This window comes from Hippopotamus amphibius, chromosome 1 (genome assembly GCF_030028045.1).
Source record: "Hippopotamus amphibius kiboko isolate mHipAmp2 chromosome 1, mHipAmp2.hap2, whole genome shotgun sequence".
Classification (NCBI taxonomy): Eukaryota; Metazoa; Chordata; class Mammalia; order Artiodactyla; family Hippopotamidae; genus Hippopotamus; species Hippopotamus amphibius.
In genome coordinates this window covers 211082350-211099252 of record NC_080186.1, presented here as the reverse complement: position 1 = coordinate 211099252, position 16903 = coordinate 211082350, and the positions used below count along the sequence as shown (strand labels likewise).

At 37.2% G+C, this 16903-nt stretch overlaps 1 protein-coding gene across 1 annotated transcript in view; it reads right to left on the bottom strand.

Annotated features, from left to right (window-relative positions):
- Positions 1 to 3797: 3797 nt before the first annotated feature.
- Positions 3798 to 16903, bottom strand: part of TMEM167A (transmembrane protein 167A) — a 38020-nt gene continuing 24914 nt past the window's right edge. Inside the window, exons 3-4 of the mRNA XM_057739935.1 lie at positions 16497 to 16531; positions 3798 to 8026 (exon numbers count right to left, since the gene is read on the bottom strand). Of these exons, the coding sequence (XP_057595918.1) occupies positions 7956 to 8026; positions 16497 to 16531 (106 nt within the window). The 3' untranslated portion in view covers positions 3798 to 7955. The remainder of the gene's footprint in view (positions 8027 to 16496; positions 16532 to 16903) is intronic.

Genomic DNA, 16903 nt, shown 5'->3' with positions numbered 1-16903 from the left:
ACCACATATTTCCTTGTAACTCCATTGGGTCTGATTCAGAGTGTCCAAGATCATCTATCATTTCGTTGGACTTCTTCACAGCTCCCCTGCTTCCTGGCTGAGTTATTTATGTAACATTATTCCACATGGGAAAGCCCAGCTGTTAAAGTTTTAGAATCGGGAATAAGAACACATTTTTATTAGATCTTTCATCTTGTCTACAGTGTGTTTTTCTTGGTTTAAATAATGATAATAGCATGCTAGCTCCTCCACCATAACTCACTCTCCTGTACGTGTCTTTGGAGGAGAGCATGCCTTTGTTGTACTTCTGGGGTTCCAGAATGATGCTTATATAAAACTGAATCAGAAAACAATGTGTGGGATTGTATAGTTACCTGGTGAGTTTGAACTCATATGCCTGGGGTAGGCACTGCAGAGGTAAAAATGATAGAACTAAACTACAGATTGGCAGGAGCAAGAGAGGGATATGAGAGAGAGAAAAGAGGAGTTTAGGGGGTTGAAAGTTTTGGTCATAGAAGGAAAGTTGTACCCTTTACAAAAATAAGGAAATCCAGAGAGAGAAGCAGCTTTAGAAGGGATAAACAGCTTTGTTTGGCATATGTTTTTGACTTGCTGGGAGGCAATCCAGGTGGGTCTTAAGAAGGTGTGATGCCCTTGTAATGTGTCAGTTTGGTTAGGCCCTCCTCTGTTTCCCAGAACTCCATTTCCTATAAGGTTTGGTTAGAGTGGGCCACATGAGAGTCTCGTGTGAAATTTGGAGGGCAGAGGTGTAGCAACTGCCATTTTGTTAGCTCACACATGTCACAGATGTGCTAACTTTGTTAGCATGAGGCAGTGGCTGGGCCTATAACTATCCTACTTTCTCCTTCAGTTTCTCTAACTCTTGGCCAGGTGTGTGTTTAGCTCCAAGGTAAAGGGCACTGGCTTCTTCCTGCAGGACATCCACAGCACCAAGATCAGAGTAATAATAACTGACATGGGTTTCAGTCCATCCTGAAGCTTCTAGCCTTTCTTTCCCAATTAACTGCCCTGCCCTGCCCTGTGGATTTCAGTTCCAACACGAGATCCAAGGACAGCCTTATAGACACTATATTGCTCTAATTTTGCAAGCAGGTATTGACTCATCCTTTGCATGAGTCCGCCAGTCTTCTCTATGGCTCAAAGCACTGCATCATTTGGCTCATTTTTCTGTCCAACTTACACCATTCTTTGTCTCACTTAGCTCGTGCTAGTTTCCTATCAATTTCTCCACTTCAAGTCCCAAGCTCTTTCCAATCTCTGGGTCCTCGAGTTCCTTCTGCCCCTTGGCTCATGTTCTTTTCGTCTGCAGGTCTCAAGCTAACCATCAACTTTATAGACTGGTCATCTCTGATCACTTCTTTTAAAATCATCCTTTGTTTGGCGTCTTCAAGGTCCCTACTAGAGGTTGTGTATGTTTATCTAATTATTTTGGATAGCTGGTCTTCATTAGAATCTAGGTTCTGTGACAGCAGGAGCTGTTTGTCCTGTCCTACATTGTATACAAAGCTGGCACTGTGTCTGGCACAGAGCCAGTTCTCAAAGGACTCTTCTAGAAATAGAAAAGGAGATGTGGAGAAACCTACTTTGTGGGGCAGGCATGTCGGAGGGATTAATTTTCCATTCCTTGGGGACATAAACATTATCCTGAATTCTACCCTTATTTCTGTTCTTCATGGCAAGTCAAATAATTGCCTAGGGATTCAAGAACCATTTCAATAGTTTTCTGTGTCCAATTTCTAAGTGTTAACAGATTCAATTACATCTCTTTGAAAGGATGCTTGTGGTAATACTTAAAAATAAAAACAACTAGTATTGGAGTTGCCAGTAGTATGCAGTTTTTTAGAACTATGTTACTATGTTATTTTCACTTTGATTCACTTCGAACTCAGAATGGTGACCCACTAATAGAGATCTGAATGAAGTTTAGATTACATACTCATAAAAGAAATTTTCTGAAATCATCTAACTTTATTACCCTATATTTTGTGTTCTAAAGCTCTCTTAATTTCATACTGTAAACTTCTTAAACATATTTTATGTCAAAGTACTCATCACTTTCCAAGATATAATAGAGGTTCCTCCATTTGTGAATAACAGCTAAAAAGCAAGTAAAGAATAAACAATATTTTTATTAAATAAAATCTAAAGGAAAATCCTATCTTCTGGTTTTTGGGTTTTTTTGGTGGTGTTGGGTCTTCATTGCTGTGCACGGGCTTTCTCAGTGTGATGGCTTCTCTTGTTGTAGAGCACAGACTCTAGGTGTATGGGCTTCAGTAGTTGTGGTGTATGGGCTTGGTTGCTCTGCGGCATGTGGGATCTTCCCAGACTAGGGCTTGAACCTGTGCACCCTGTGTTGGCAAGCGATCCTTAAGCACAGTGCCACCAGGGAAGTCCCCTATCTTCTGTTTTCCAAAGGCCCTAATGAAATGTTATTGAAAGAGTGTTCTCACCGTCTTCCCAACTTTCAGTCTTCTAGATCAAATCTTTTAGTGTGAGCCTGAGTTTGCAGATCATTTTTCTTTAAAACTTCACTGCAAAAATTCCTTCTTTGATGCCAGCCTTCTTGAAATCCTTCATGCCTTAAATGTGTCCTTATTTCTTTTTAAGCAGTTTAATGTCTTTGCATGTTATTTTTCCAGCATTTAGCCTAGACATACTACTTGATCAAAAAAATGTTGAAGTGGCTCATGAATTAGATGTTCTGGCAATTTGGGTACAAACCCTCAATCACTACACATTTGCTCCTAGGCTACCTCCCTTGCCAAATAAAACTCAAACAATAGTGGTGTCTGGGTATTTTGCAATTCTTGAGTGTTCTCATCCTCCACAAAGTGCGTGTGCAGTGACTTACCCTATTTCCAATATTTATGTTTCTCTCTCTTGTTTTTTTTCCTCCTAGAAAATCTGTTATGGTTAAACATACTAACACAAACCCTTGGAATTGAAAACAGATTTTGCTTTTCTACTATGTTAAACCAATGGTCTCAAGCAAAGCCATTTTGAATTCTTTTGATCTAAGTAAGAAATCAGAAATTTAGTGATTTTTCTCTACAGTCTCACATCAACTGGTAGTTACAATGGAGCAGTGAGGGAGGTATACAATATACACTGAGGATACAACTAAGATACTGTTTTTCTATTCGTATCTGAGGTACTTTTTGAGTTCAAAACTCAACTAAAAATATAGTTGTTGCAATTCACTTGGTTAAGTCAATTCTTTCCAGTAACAGGTCTAACAAAGGTTTGTCTGTGTTAATTGGGTGCTGGGAAGATAACAGCAGAAAGACCAAGCTACCCAAAGCAAGGCCATATGTTTTTTTCATATTTCTCAATAAATGGTATAAATTGGCTAAATAATCTTACTGATGGATACTGCTCACAGATTTTGAAAGCTACTTGCCAGAATGGGCATCTGAAGGCTCTCAGTTGAGGACAAGTGAAAGTCATTGTCAACAATTGTCACTTTCACTCAGAATCGATCTCTACCATCTCTGGAGGGAATTCATGACTTCACATCTAAAGCAAGTCATTTAGACTCTTGAAGCCTCACTCAAAGAAATAGCAATATAATAGATTGAACAGCTTTAAGATGCAAAACAATATAAAAACAAAAACTTCCCCAAACTCATCTTAACCAGCCATGAATTAAAATGCAGGTAAAACAAATAGAAACAGTTCTCTATTCCCATCTTACTCAAAACGTGGCAATTTCAATACTTTAACCCCGAGAAAAGCTTTCACTCACCTGACAATAACATAAAACTAGGAGGCTCTTGTGAGTTCATTTTGATTTTTATTAACACCACAGACGTGCACTAACCCAAGAGTAGGATGATTCTTTGTACTCTCAAAACCACAGGAAATGTATTTCCACCTACCCTCTTTCTTCTAATATTGGAGTGGCATTTCAGATTACCATTTTGGGACTGGTTTAGGGCAAAGTAAAGGAAACCATGGAAGGCAATGTATAGATGACATAATCATGAGGCTATTTTTAGAAGCTAGCAGTAACTTGCTGATTGAGAATACCAGGGCTGTGCAGTACTCAAAATGTTGATATTACTCAGGTACTTACATTTTGTACATCTACAGTTATTGGATACCAAATAAAGAGGGGTCCCTAAGAATCTTCCATTCTTGTTTTCAGTTTCCTATGACCCAATAACTTCTCAAAGGCTTTGAAAGAAGCACATGTCTTCGTTTATTGGGAACCTTTTTTGTGCACCCAGGAAAAGCAGAAATTGCAACCACCTTCGCTTATGCACATGTGTGCTTTAACAATCCTGACTACTTTTGGCATTGACAGAGTATGAGCCACTAAGAGTTCTAAAAATACTTGACCTGACTGGTAAGTCACCTTGGCTTTATATGCTATGCAGGTGTCTCTGGAGAGGATACTATTGTATCCTTGGTCCAAAATAAGGTTGGCATGGATATATTCAACCTTGTTTGCACATACACCAAGGGAGGATTTTATTTTCTTCTTGAATTTGTCAGGCAGGAGGAAACATATTCAACTTCAATTCTGAGGTAGGTAATAGACAGTAATGAGAAAAATACAAGACACTCTAGGCTCTAACCTCTCTCCACCTTTCTAGGCTTATATCTTAATGTAGTTGACCCCTGAACAATGTGTGGGTTAGGGGTGCTGACCCTCTGGGCAGTCCAAAATCCATGCATATCCTACAGTCAGCCCTCCATAACCACGGTTCCATATCCACAGATTCAACCAACTTGGGATCGTGTAGTATTGTAGCATTTACCATTGGAAAAAACCCAACACATAAGTGGAGCTGCAGCATTCAAACCTGTGTTGTTCAAGGCTCAACTGTACTCCCTAAGTGGTATGACAAGCCAGGTACTTATGGTCCATAATATACCCCTGGTGCTTTTGCATTTTGCTCTTAAATTCAGCTTAAGCCTTGCTTCTCTGGAAGGAAGTTCATATCCCTGACTGAGCCATCACCTTTTTATTTTCTTCGAGGATACTGGTGTTAACTCAATAATAAATGCTATCACATTGCAATTCATAAAAATAACCTCATTTTCTCTCTCACCAACTACATTATGGACCACTAGAGGGAAGAAACTGTACTTGTCTTTCTATCTTCAGTGATACTAGATTGAATACTCTATTAATAATGCCTCTTAAAAATGCCAAAATATAAATATTCTATTTACAAATGCTAGGTCTTTTTTTCACAAAACCAGGCAGAGATCTGTTCATTTTTGACTTTGTAAACTTACAGAAGTTACTTCATTCAAATCTCTATTTTATCCTAGGTTAGAATTAGACTGATCCGCATTCTACTAAGATGATCGTATCTATTATAAATTACATATTACTTTTCCCAACAAAAAAGGGCTATTTTGAATTTGAGGATGTAAGAACATTCAGGATAGTAGTGCCTGGCACAGCAGCATAGGCATTAACAAAATATTGGACTTGAATCTAAACTTTTTTAAGCCACAGAGGGAATTCAACAGACTATGTGTTCTTTTGACTAACCATCTTTTAAGACTGCCTGGAAAGAAGACATTGCGCCTGCCATTGGCACAGCTGAGGCCAATCAGGAACTAAACATCAGCACAAAACAAATTCCAGGTAAGACGGACTCAAAAGATTCTGGAGCCAGGAAGGAGGTTAGGAAGAGTATTTGAATCCAGCAAGCTGTGGACTTCAGTGCCCATCACCTATCCAGCCCTGCACCAAGACTATGTGACAGAGGCAGTCCATCTGATGTTTAAATTGATTCTTAATCCTCTTCTGCATCCTACTACCCCTCCAAGACCACAAAAGGAATATCTGAATATTCTGTGGGCTTAAAACTACCTACGCTGCTCTTTGGGTTAGAGAATAGGATTCAGTGGTAACTCTTTGGAAAAAAAAAAATACATAAAAGAAAATGTTACTTGCTTTTCTTCATAGAATCCTGTCTTTCCCCATCTCCCAAAGACCTTGTGTTTCAAAAGGTCAGAAAGTCTGGGGTCAGAAATAAGCTGCCTCCTACTCTGTTCAGCAGTTACACACAGTAAAAAATGTTTACATGTTGCCACAAATTTTCCAAAGAAATTATTTTCCTCTACTTTCCACCTACCTCCTCTGAAATGCCAACTTAAAGAAATGTCATAAAACATTATCTAGAATAGTCTTCCCTTTTTCATATTAATTTGTATTAGTATATAAAAAATTAGTTGACATAGCTTTTGGAAAGTCTAGTTGGCAGCAGAGTTGGACAACAGATGGCCACTCAGAAACTAGACCCAGGAAGGTGACTTACTCTGCATGTATATGCTGATAAGAGCCCTATTTTGGGGATACCCTGAAAATCCCTGACCTAATGCAAAGTCCAAGAGATAGTGCAGAGTAGGAACAATTATCATAACCTGATTAACCTGTGTAAGGCAAAATATACCATTTTAAATCAGCTATAGATAAGCCAGAAATGTACAATAAACAAATATACTGACAGCCTATAGCAGCTTTCATCTTTCGCAAAAAAAAGCAGGCAATATGTAACAAGATTTTCTTAGATGTTTCCTAGAATTCTTTCTAAGTACTTTAAAGTGGTCTTAAAAATAGGCAACTTTTAGTTCCATACTTTGTTTCTGCAGAAAGAGCTGCTGGAAAGCCCATTTTAAAATAATTCTAAACAATATTTTTTCTTAAAAAAAAAGTTTATTCTTTTTATCTTTATGGGGAATTAATAGCTGACAATATCTAATTAATACTACCCATAACTGGCAATTTTAAGCTAAGAAGTTCTCCTTAGCTTTGAAACTTTAACTGAACTTTGAAATGTAAACCATGAATGTGTAATAACTGCTTTACTACAAAATTTATGTCACGTTTCCAATGTTACTCTTGCCTTGACAGAAATTACTGAAGGTCCTCCTTTATCATCAAAGCTCAAAGACATTTATGCCATGGCATATGGTAAGTAGATTTGAAAACTTTTTATCATCACGTAGTAAGTTATACAAGATTCCAGTTCAAGTTGATAGACAAAACATAAACTAGATTTAAAGTGCTGTATTAAAAAAAACCACACAGTTTGCATTTTGGGGTAATTGAAATGTAGAGACCTAACACTAAAAAGAATGAAAAACACATATAATTGATTATCATTCTGTAATTGTTCTGTTTAGCTCTTTTTACTCTAAGCATGTAGTCTTATTCAGAGAACGACAGTTAGCTGGTCAAATTTATGCTTAAGACATTTATCCATACTAAACCAGAGGTTTCAGAGACGATAACACCAGTCAGTATTCTGAATTCTTTCAAATAGAAACATGTTCTCAGTACTACTCAAGTCACATCTCATTTATCTTCTTCCTTAAGAACTGCATAGGCTTGTTTTAAATAGTTTAAACACCTGTAATAAACTACAGTTTGCTAAGAGTAGAGGTACTCTGGTTAATGCTCAGAATGCTGTGGCCAGAGGAAAAGCAAGCATTATTAAATATGAATGCAATCCCTACCAACAGAAATTGAAACTTTTCTTTTTCAATAAAAAAGTTAGTCCAAAAAAGGGTCTCATTTTATAAAGATTTATCATTTCCAAATCACAGTGAAAGGAACTTAAGTAATTTACCAATTTTGTTTTCTACTATGTGCCTTCAAGATACCTCACTAAAAACTGGCATCTGACACAACAGAATGACATATGCAGACTGTAATATTGTAGTGACAGTACTACTGAGGTTGATTGTTACAGACATTTAAACTCTGAGTATTAAATGGTTACATCCTAACTATTTATATAGAACATTGGTCCAATAACAAAAATAGAGAACAGCAGCTGAAAATTTATCTCATTCAATGTTCAGAGATAAATGGGTTAACCATTCTTTCCATTATTTTCTGCAGATAAGTCCTTTTTTTTTTTTCGTATTTAAATCTGATGGCAACTAAATTCTGGCATTTTTCCAAGCTACTGTATGAAGAGGATGCTGAAGGCCATCACAATACAGCATACTGCAACATAAGGACTCTTCCGTTCACCTGTTGGAAAAAAGGTAGATATATCTATGTTGATTAACTGAGTGGCTAGCATAAGGTTATATTACTTACTACAGGAGAGGGGCATATAAAAACCAAGATAAAATTCTTGCCTATGAAGCCCATACATTTAGGGGGCGAGGTAGGCAAAACAAACTACATGCAACATAAAAATAAGTATACTCCAGAATGAGCTAAACTATACTGATCTAAGACTACCTCCTTTCCATGCCTTTAGAAAACCCTCGATGAGCCATTCCAGTGTCACTGCATAAACCCAGATATTAAAAAATATAACACAGAATGTAGGACCAAGATCCAAGAGAAATTATCTCAAAAACTCAAGTAAAACCAAAGAAATATTGCTTGTTTTTTTTTTCATATCAAAAAGGGGAAATTTCCACCTATTAAAGAAATTCAGCATACAGTTTTTAGCCATATTTTTTTTCTTCATTGATACCAATTCATGACAATTATAAGGGGGAAAAATAAGCGTTCCTGGATGAAAATAAACAGAGGGTGTTCAATAAAACTGCATTTTAAACATCAACATAACATAGAATGCTTAATAAAAACTAAACTATTTCTGAAATGGATTTTGTATCAAATTTTTTACAGTATAATTATTCTGGGTTAGAGATGTAGAACCACCACTTCTGTATTAGTCAATTTTCACATGTGTTTAAGCAGTGTTTGTTTATACTTGGAGACTTTCCTTTGCAGGAAGTAGATCTGGAGTTGGCTTGTGAAACTGTCTTGAGGGCACATAAGAAAGGAAGAAGGAAGGAGAAAGGGTGATGTGCTACTTCTAGGAATAATCCTGGGTATGTACCTGGTTCCTTTAAAGAGATGGTGTATACTCACCTCACCTGTGTTTTTCTATGATGTTTAAAGTAATCTTTTCCAGTAACTAAGTTTCTTATTTCACTAGAAAGTTCAGTTAACCACTTCTGGAAAACATCAATCTTGATCACTCTTATCAACTAAAACCTTGAGGGTCATTTTCATTTTCAAAGCTTCCTCACTGAGATCACAGTGATATAGTCAGTAAGTTTCTGTCTTTGTTCAATGGCAGTATTCACAGAATACATTACACACATACAAATAAAATAAACATTTGGTGTTTTTCTGAAATTATTTTTTTATCCATAGACATATAATGGACTGAGTTCCAGCTAAAGGAAAATCTAGAAAGTGAGAAAATATAGCGTTTTTACAATATTATCTCAACTGGGAAAAAAAAATCTTTTGAAACTAGAAAGTACCATGGTTCCTCATTTTTTGAGGGTAAAAACCTCAAGTTATCCAACAAAACAAAAACAAGAACAAAAACAATCAGACCAAAATTTCTGGTAGATCTCCTAAGGAAGCCTGTCGTTCTATGTAGGGCTAGATACTCTTACTGTCTAATAAAGTCATCTTAAACACTAAAAGAAGAAATTAATACTGTCCTAAATTTTCCATCTGCTGGAAATTAATTTTTGAGGAAGTTCTTTTCCTCATCTTCCAACTTAGAATGCTATAATTTACATATGGGTTTCATTTTCCTGTTTTAAATTTTCTTAAAAGAAACTGCCATGTGGTACAGCTAAACATCTTTGGTTGAACCTGGGTAAGAATGTTACTTCTTGTCTGGTCTTAGGTCTCTATAAGTGAATGTGAAACAGTTGCTGTAATGTGATGTGTAAGTTGATAAGATGATCTGGCTGGGCCTTTTCCCATTAAAATTGCATCCTTTCTTTGTGGATATATTCTGTGTCAAGATAAGAGAGGAGCATGTGGTTGAGAAAGCTGCATATCAGCATCAACATTTTCTAAACCACTTTGCCAAAATGAAAAGCTAATGCTTTTCACATAATTGGCGAAAATGAGTACTTTAACTGAACCGTTTAACCTAAGGTATTCATACAGTCAAGGGAGGAAAATGGAAATACATGGGCAAGTATAAAAAGGCAGTTTATAATTAGACATAAAAGTAGATAACACTACAGGATATCATTAATAAAGCTATAAACTAGATGTCTGAAATCTTTAGCTATACTTTCAAGTAACAATTGTGAATAAAAGGATCACCTGGATTGGCTACTAAAGGGAATTGTACAATGTTTCCTAATTTATTACATAAAAATGGATTTAAAATACTGTAATATTTTATTCATGAGCTAGCAACTTTAATGTTAGTAGGACTCTAATCCAGTTATATTGTCTCTGTTCCCTCAAACTGTCTTGCTCTTCCATGTGTTCTCTCTTTTTTAATTGAATAGTTGATTCACAATCTTTCAGGTGTACAGCAGAGTGATTCAGTTATACATATATACATATATATATACATACTATATATATTTTTACACACACACACAGACACAGAGTGAGTCAAAAATTATCCGCACTCCAGTCATATTAAAACTTCTGTTGGCCGTGCTGTCTTATCTGCACTTTCCATGCAAGGCTACTCTCTCCCCTACTACTGTGCAGGTGTGAACGTGTTACATCTGTTCATTTGTAACTGTGGTGTGAGCAAAAATGGAATGCCCCACTTTTGATTTGCATTTAGGAGAACAGCATGCAGTGATTTGTTTTTTGTGGTCTGAGGGTGTGCACCTCCACACACTTCTGCTCACACTGTCAACACACTGCTCAAACTTTGTTTTGAGGTGTTAAAGCATCTTCCCTATAGTCCTTATCTTGCTCCATTGGCCTTTTACCTGTTTGGTCCCCTAAAAGCAGCTGTACGGGGACAAAAATTCACTTCTGATGAAGAAGTGACGACAGCAGTGCATTTGTGGCCTGCGGTCAGCCTAAAACATTTTTTAATGAGGGAATATGAAAGCTTGTTGACAGACAGTGTATTGAAAAGCAGATTATGTCAAAAAATGATGTATTTGTCTTTTCTAAAAGTTAATTAAAATAAATTATACAGCCAGAGTGTGGATAATTTTTGACTCACCCTTGTATATTCTTTTTCAGATTCTTTTCCATTATAGTTTATTACAAGATATTGAATATAGTTCCCTGTGCTGTACAGTAGGTTCTTGCTATTTATCTATTTTATATATAGTACTGTGTATCTGTTAACCCCAAATTCCTAATTTATTCCCCACCTTTCCCCTATGGTAACCATTAGTTTGTTTTCAATGTGAGTCTATTTCTGTTTAGTAAATAAATTCATTTGTATCATTTTCTTTTTTTTAGAATCCACATATAAGTGATATCACATGATATTTGTCTTTGTCTGACGACTTCACTTAGTATGATAATCTTTAGGTCCATCTGTGTTGTTGCAAATGGCATTATTTCATTCTTTTTTATGGCTGAGTGATATTCTATGGCTGCAATGAACACTGGGATGCATTATCTTTTTGAATTATGGTTTTCTTTGGATATATGCCCAGGAATGTGATTGCTGGACCATATGGTAGTTCTATTTTTAGTTTTTTAAGGGAGCTCCGTATGTTCTCCATTGTGGGTGTACCAATTTACATTCTCAACAACAGTGTAAGAGGGTTCCCTTTTCTCCACACCCTCTCCAGCATTTATCATTTGTAGACTTTTTGATGATGGTCATTCTGACCAGGGTGAGGTGATACCTCAGTGTAGTTCCGATTAGCATTTCTCTAATAATTAGCAATGTTAAGCACTTTTTCATGGGCCTGTTGGCCATCTGTGTTGTCTTCTTTGAAGATACATCTATTTAGATCTTCTGCCCATTTAAAAAAAAAATTTTTATTTGGCTGCATTGGGTCTTCATTGCTGCATGCCTGCTTTCTCTAGTTGCAGCGAGGAGGGGCTACTCTTCATTGCAGTGTGTGGGCTTCTCATTGCAGTGGCTTCTCTTGTTGTGGAGCACATACTCTAGGCACGTGGGTTTCAGTTGTTGCAGCATGCTGGCTCTAGAGCTCAGGCTCAGTACTTGTGGCACACGTGCTTAGCTGCTCTGCAGCATATGGGATCTTCCTGGACCAGGGATCGAACCTGTGTCCCCTGCATTGGCAGGTGGGTTCTTAACCACTGTGCCACCAGGAAGTCCCCTGCCCATTTTTATGATTGGATTGTCTCTTTGATATTGAGCTGTACAATTTGTATATTTTGGAAATTCCCTGTTGGTTACACCATTTGCAAATATTTTCTCCCATTCTATATATTGTATTTTCATTTTGTTTATGGTTTCCTTTGCTGTGCAAAAGCATATAAGTGTGATTAGGTCCCATTTGTTTATTTTCGCTTTTGTTTCCATTACTCTAGGAGTCAAATAAAAAAAATATATTGCTGTGATTTATGTCAAAGAGTGTTCTATGTTGTACTCCAGGAGTTCTACAGTATCCAGTCTTAAAATGGATTAAAGCCCTAAATGTGAGTTTATTTCTGTATGGTGTTAGAGAATGTTCTAATTTCATTCTTTTACCTGTGGCTATCCAGTTTTCCCAGCACCACTTAAACTGAAGAGACTGTTTTTTTCTCCATTGTATATTCTTGCCTCCATTGTCATAGATTAATTGACCATAAGTGTGTGGGGTTTATTTCTGGGCTTTCCATCCTATTCCATTGACCTATGTGTCTTGTTTTTGTACCAGTACCATACTGTTTTTATGACTGTAGCTTTGTAATACAGTCTGAAGTCAGAAAGCAAGATTCTTCCAGCTGTTCTTCCTTCTCAAGATTGTTTTGGCTATATGGAGTTTGTGTTTCTATACAAATTTTTAAATTATTTGTTCTAGTTCTGTGAAAAACACTGTTGGTAATTTGATAGGAATTGCAACTGAATCTGTAGATTTCCTTGGGAACTATGGTCATTGTAACAATGTTGATTCTTCTAATCCAAGAACATGGTGTATCTTTCCATCTGTTTGTGTTATCTTCAATTTCTTTCATCAGTGTCCTCTAGTTTTCAGATTACAGGTCTTTAACCTCCTTAGGTTTATTGCTAGGTATTTTATTCTTTTTGATGTGATGGTAAATGGGGAAACTACTAGAGTTCATTAATGAATTTGGTAAAGTTGCAGGATATAAAATTAATATACAGAAATCTGTTGCATTTCTATACATTAACAACAAAATATTAGAAAGCAAAATTAAGGAGACAATCCCATTATGTTTTCTCTTTGTCATTTACTTGAGGTATTCTTACCAGCCTATTCCTTAGAGAGATTACTTTTTTTTTTTCTGAGTGACCTGGATCTAAAGCAAGGAGTTTGGTGTATATATATTTACATTTACCATTAGCTATCAGCATTAGCCATTGAGGGTGCTTTTTGTCTCTTTTTCTCTCTCTTCATGGTTACTTTTGAAGGGCTTAAGATTTCTTCTATTGTTTCAGGGTTTGCATTGGGACTCACTCTGCAAATCTGATCTAAAAGCATCAGAAAATACTTCATCTCTTCAGGAGATTGGCCAAGATGGCAGAGTAGAAATACTCTGAGCTCACCTCCTCTCACAAGCACACCAAAATCACAACTATTTGCAGAACAACCATAATTGAAAAAGACTGGAACCTACCAGAAAAGATTTTCTACAACCAAAGATGCAAAGAAAAAACCACAAGGAGACTGGTAGGAGGGGCAGACTAGCTCTATAGTCAAGTCCCATACCACTGGGTGGGTGACCCACAAACTAGAGAATAATTATATTGTAAAGATTCTCCCAAAGAAGTGAAAGGTCTGAGCCTAACGTCAGGCTCTCCAGCCTGGAGGTCCTGCACTGAGAAGATGAGCCCTCAGAGCACTGGCTTTGAAGGCCAGTGGGACTTAATTTCAGGAGTCCCATAGGACTTGGGGGTGAGAGATCTCAATCTTAAAGGGCACGCACAAAATTTCACATGCTCCAGGACCCAGGGCAAAAGCAGCAATTTGATAGGAGCCTGGGTCAGACCGACCTGCTGGTCTTGGAGAATCTCCCAAAGAGGCAGGAGGCAACTGCAGCTCACCCTAGGGACACACACACTGGTGGCAGCTATTTATAGAGCTACTGCTACCACGTGGACACTGGTGCTGGCAGGCACCATTGTGATCTTCCCTCTAGCTTATTAGTGCTAGGACCCAACTGTGCCCTGGTCTAACAGCCTATAGGTGCCAGTGCTGGGATACCTCAGCCCAAGCAACTCACTGGGTGGGGACATAGCCCCACCCATCAGCAGACAGGCTGCCTTAAGACCCCCTGAGCCCACAGCTGCCTCTGGACATGGCCCCGTCAACCAGGGACCCAGTGCCCAGTTCCATCCACCAGTGGGCAGGCACCAACCCCAGAAACCCCTGGAGCCCATCCCTGCCCTCTAGGAAGTCTGCTTTAGCATCTGGACTAGCTTCACCCAACAGCAGGCAGGCACCAAACAGAAGAAAACCACAATCCTGCAACCTGCAGACCCAGTCCTCCCCCCACCCCCCACCAAGCCAGGCTCTGCCCTGGGGCCAGTTGGAACACAGTCCTACCCACTAGCAGGCCAACACAAGTTTCAGGACACCCTGGACTCCATTCCAAACTGTGTCAGGAACCCCTCCCCACCCCCACCAGTGGTGCTGGGAAAACTAGACAGCTACATGTAAAACACCATATATAAAAATAATCTCAAAATGGATCAAAGACCTAAATGTAGGGCTGGAAACCATAAAACTCCTAGAAGAAAACATAGGTGGAACACTCTTAGAGCCAAAAAAATATGATTTTATGTCAATCTCCTAAAGCAAACAAAAGCAAAAATAAACAAATTGGACCTAATAAACTTAAAAGCTTTTGCAAAGGAACCCATCAACAAAACCACAACCTATGGGATGGGCAAAAATATTTGCTAATGGTATGACTGATAAGGGATTAATATCCAAAATTATAGCTCATACAACTCAACATCAAAAACAAACCACGCAATGAAAATGGGCAGAAGACCTGAATAGAAATTTTTTCAGAGAAGACATACCAATGACCAACAGGCAGATGAAAAGATGCTCAACACTATTAATCATCAGAGAAATGCAAATTGAAACCAAAATGAGATATCATCTCACACCTGTCAGAATGGCTATCATCAGAAAGAACACAACAAATGTTGCTAAGGATGTGGATGTTGAGGAGAATCTAAATTAATGCACCCACTGTGGAAAACAGGATGAGGTTTCTCCAAGCAGTAAAAAGAGAACTACCATATGACCCAGCAATTCCACTTCTGGGTAAATATCTGACAAAAATGAAAACATAAATTTGAAAAGATACATGCACCAGAATATTCATAGCAGTATTATTTACAATTGCCAGGATATGGAAGTAACCTGTCCATCAACAGATGAATTGATAAAGAAGATGTGGCATTCACAGACACACACACACACACACACACTGGAATACTACTCATCTATAAAAAAGAATGAAATTTTGCCATTTGCAACCACAGGGATGGACTTGAAAGTTTTTATGCTAAGTGAAATGAGTCAGAGAAAGACAAATACTGTATGATATACTTTATATATAGAATCTTAAAAAATAAAACCAACTAGTGAATATAGGAGAAAGTAAACAGATTCATAGATCTAGAGAACAAACTAGTGGTTACCAGTGGAGAGAGGGAAGGGGGGAGGAGAAAGACAGGAGTAGGGAATTAAGAAGTACTAACTACAATGTATAAAATAAATAAGCCACAAGGATATACAGTACAACACAGAGAATAGAACCAATATTTTATAATAACTATAAATGCAGTATAACCTTTAAAAATTATGAATCACTATGTTGTACACCTGCATCTTACATATATTCTACATCAACTATACTTCAATAAAAAAAGAATATTGGTGAATAAAATGCATTTTATTCATTTACTTGCCAATCATTTGAGAGTCTACTATGTGCAGGGCATTGTGTTAACTGTTATTATATACACAGTGTCATGGGACAGTGTATAGTATATATTGTTATCTAACCATAAACAGTTAAGATCTACTAATCTTATTATGAAAAGTTAGAAGATATTCACATTTACACAAAGCTCAAGTATGACCACACAGACATGGGTTCAAAAGACGAAACAGTTCATGTTTTCTAAAAGCAGCTAATAAGATTCTATGATTTAGCAGAGGGCAATTGGACGGTTGCTCAGCAACCTTTCATTAAATGGAAAAATCACCCTCAGTTATCAAAATGGTACACATACAGAATAGCATTCTCTATACTACGTGTGCATAAAAGTATACATATTTGTCTGAAATGCCCAAAACCAGGAATGCATAATATCTGCTATCTGAATTAGAGAGACTTTTGTCCTATTTTCCATCTCCTTGCTAATGAATTATTATGAGGTACCTGTGAAGTCTAGTTTTAAACAGTGTCAGGAAAAGTTAGATGGAACTCTAAAAACTACTGCAAAAATGCATATAATTGGGAAGTCTGCACTTTAAAAACTGACATTTGATTTGTTTGAACATAAGTAAACTGGCCAACAATTTACAGCTGAAGAAATGGAGAAAGATTAAGGAGATTATAGACAGATACTCACCAATTCTGGCACACTTCCAAAATATACCCAACAACCTGCATTGAATAAAAAAAGTAGCTACTGATTACTGGGAAAGATAAATTATTCAGTACCATACAGAGAATTTATTATATATAATTTAGTATATACTAGCATTTTAACTGCTAATGCTTTGCTTTAAACTGAAATGTATTTGATGTTGAACCACCACTTATGTAGAAAAGTGGGACACAATGGCTTACCAACCATCAATGTGTAGAAACTGTTAGAAACTGGAACATATGTGGTATCACAAGTTAAGCTCAAAGTAAATTAATGTGAGAGTGGCAAAATTTGCACTAGGGCTTAGAAGATTAATTCAGTCAACTTCAAGTGCTTTATAAGAACTATATTCAGTAAGTAAGTTTTTTCAATGAGTTTTATTTTTT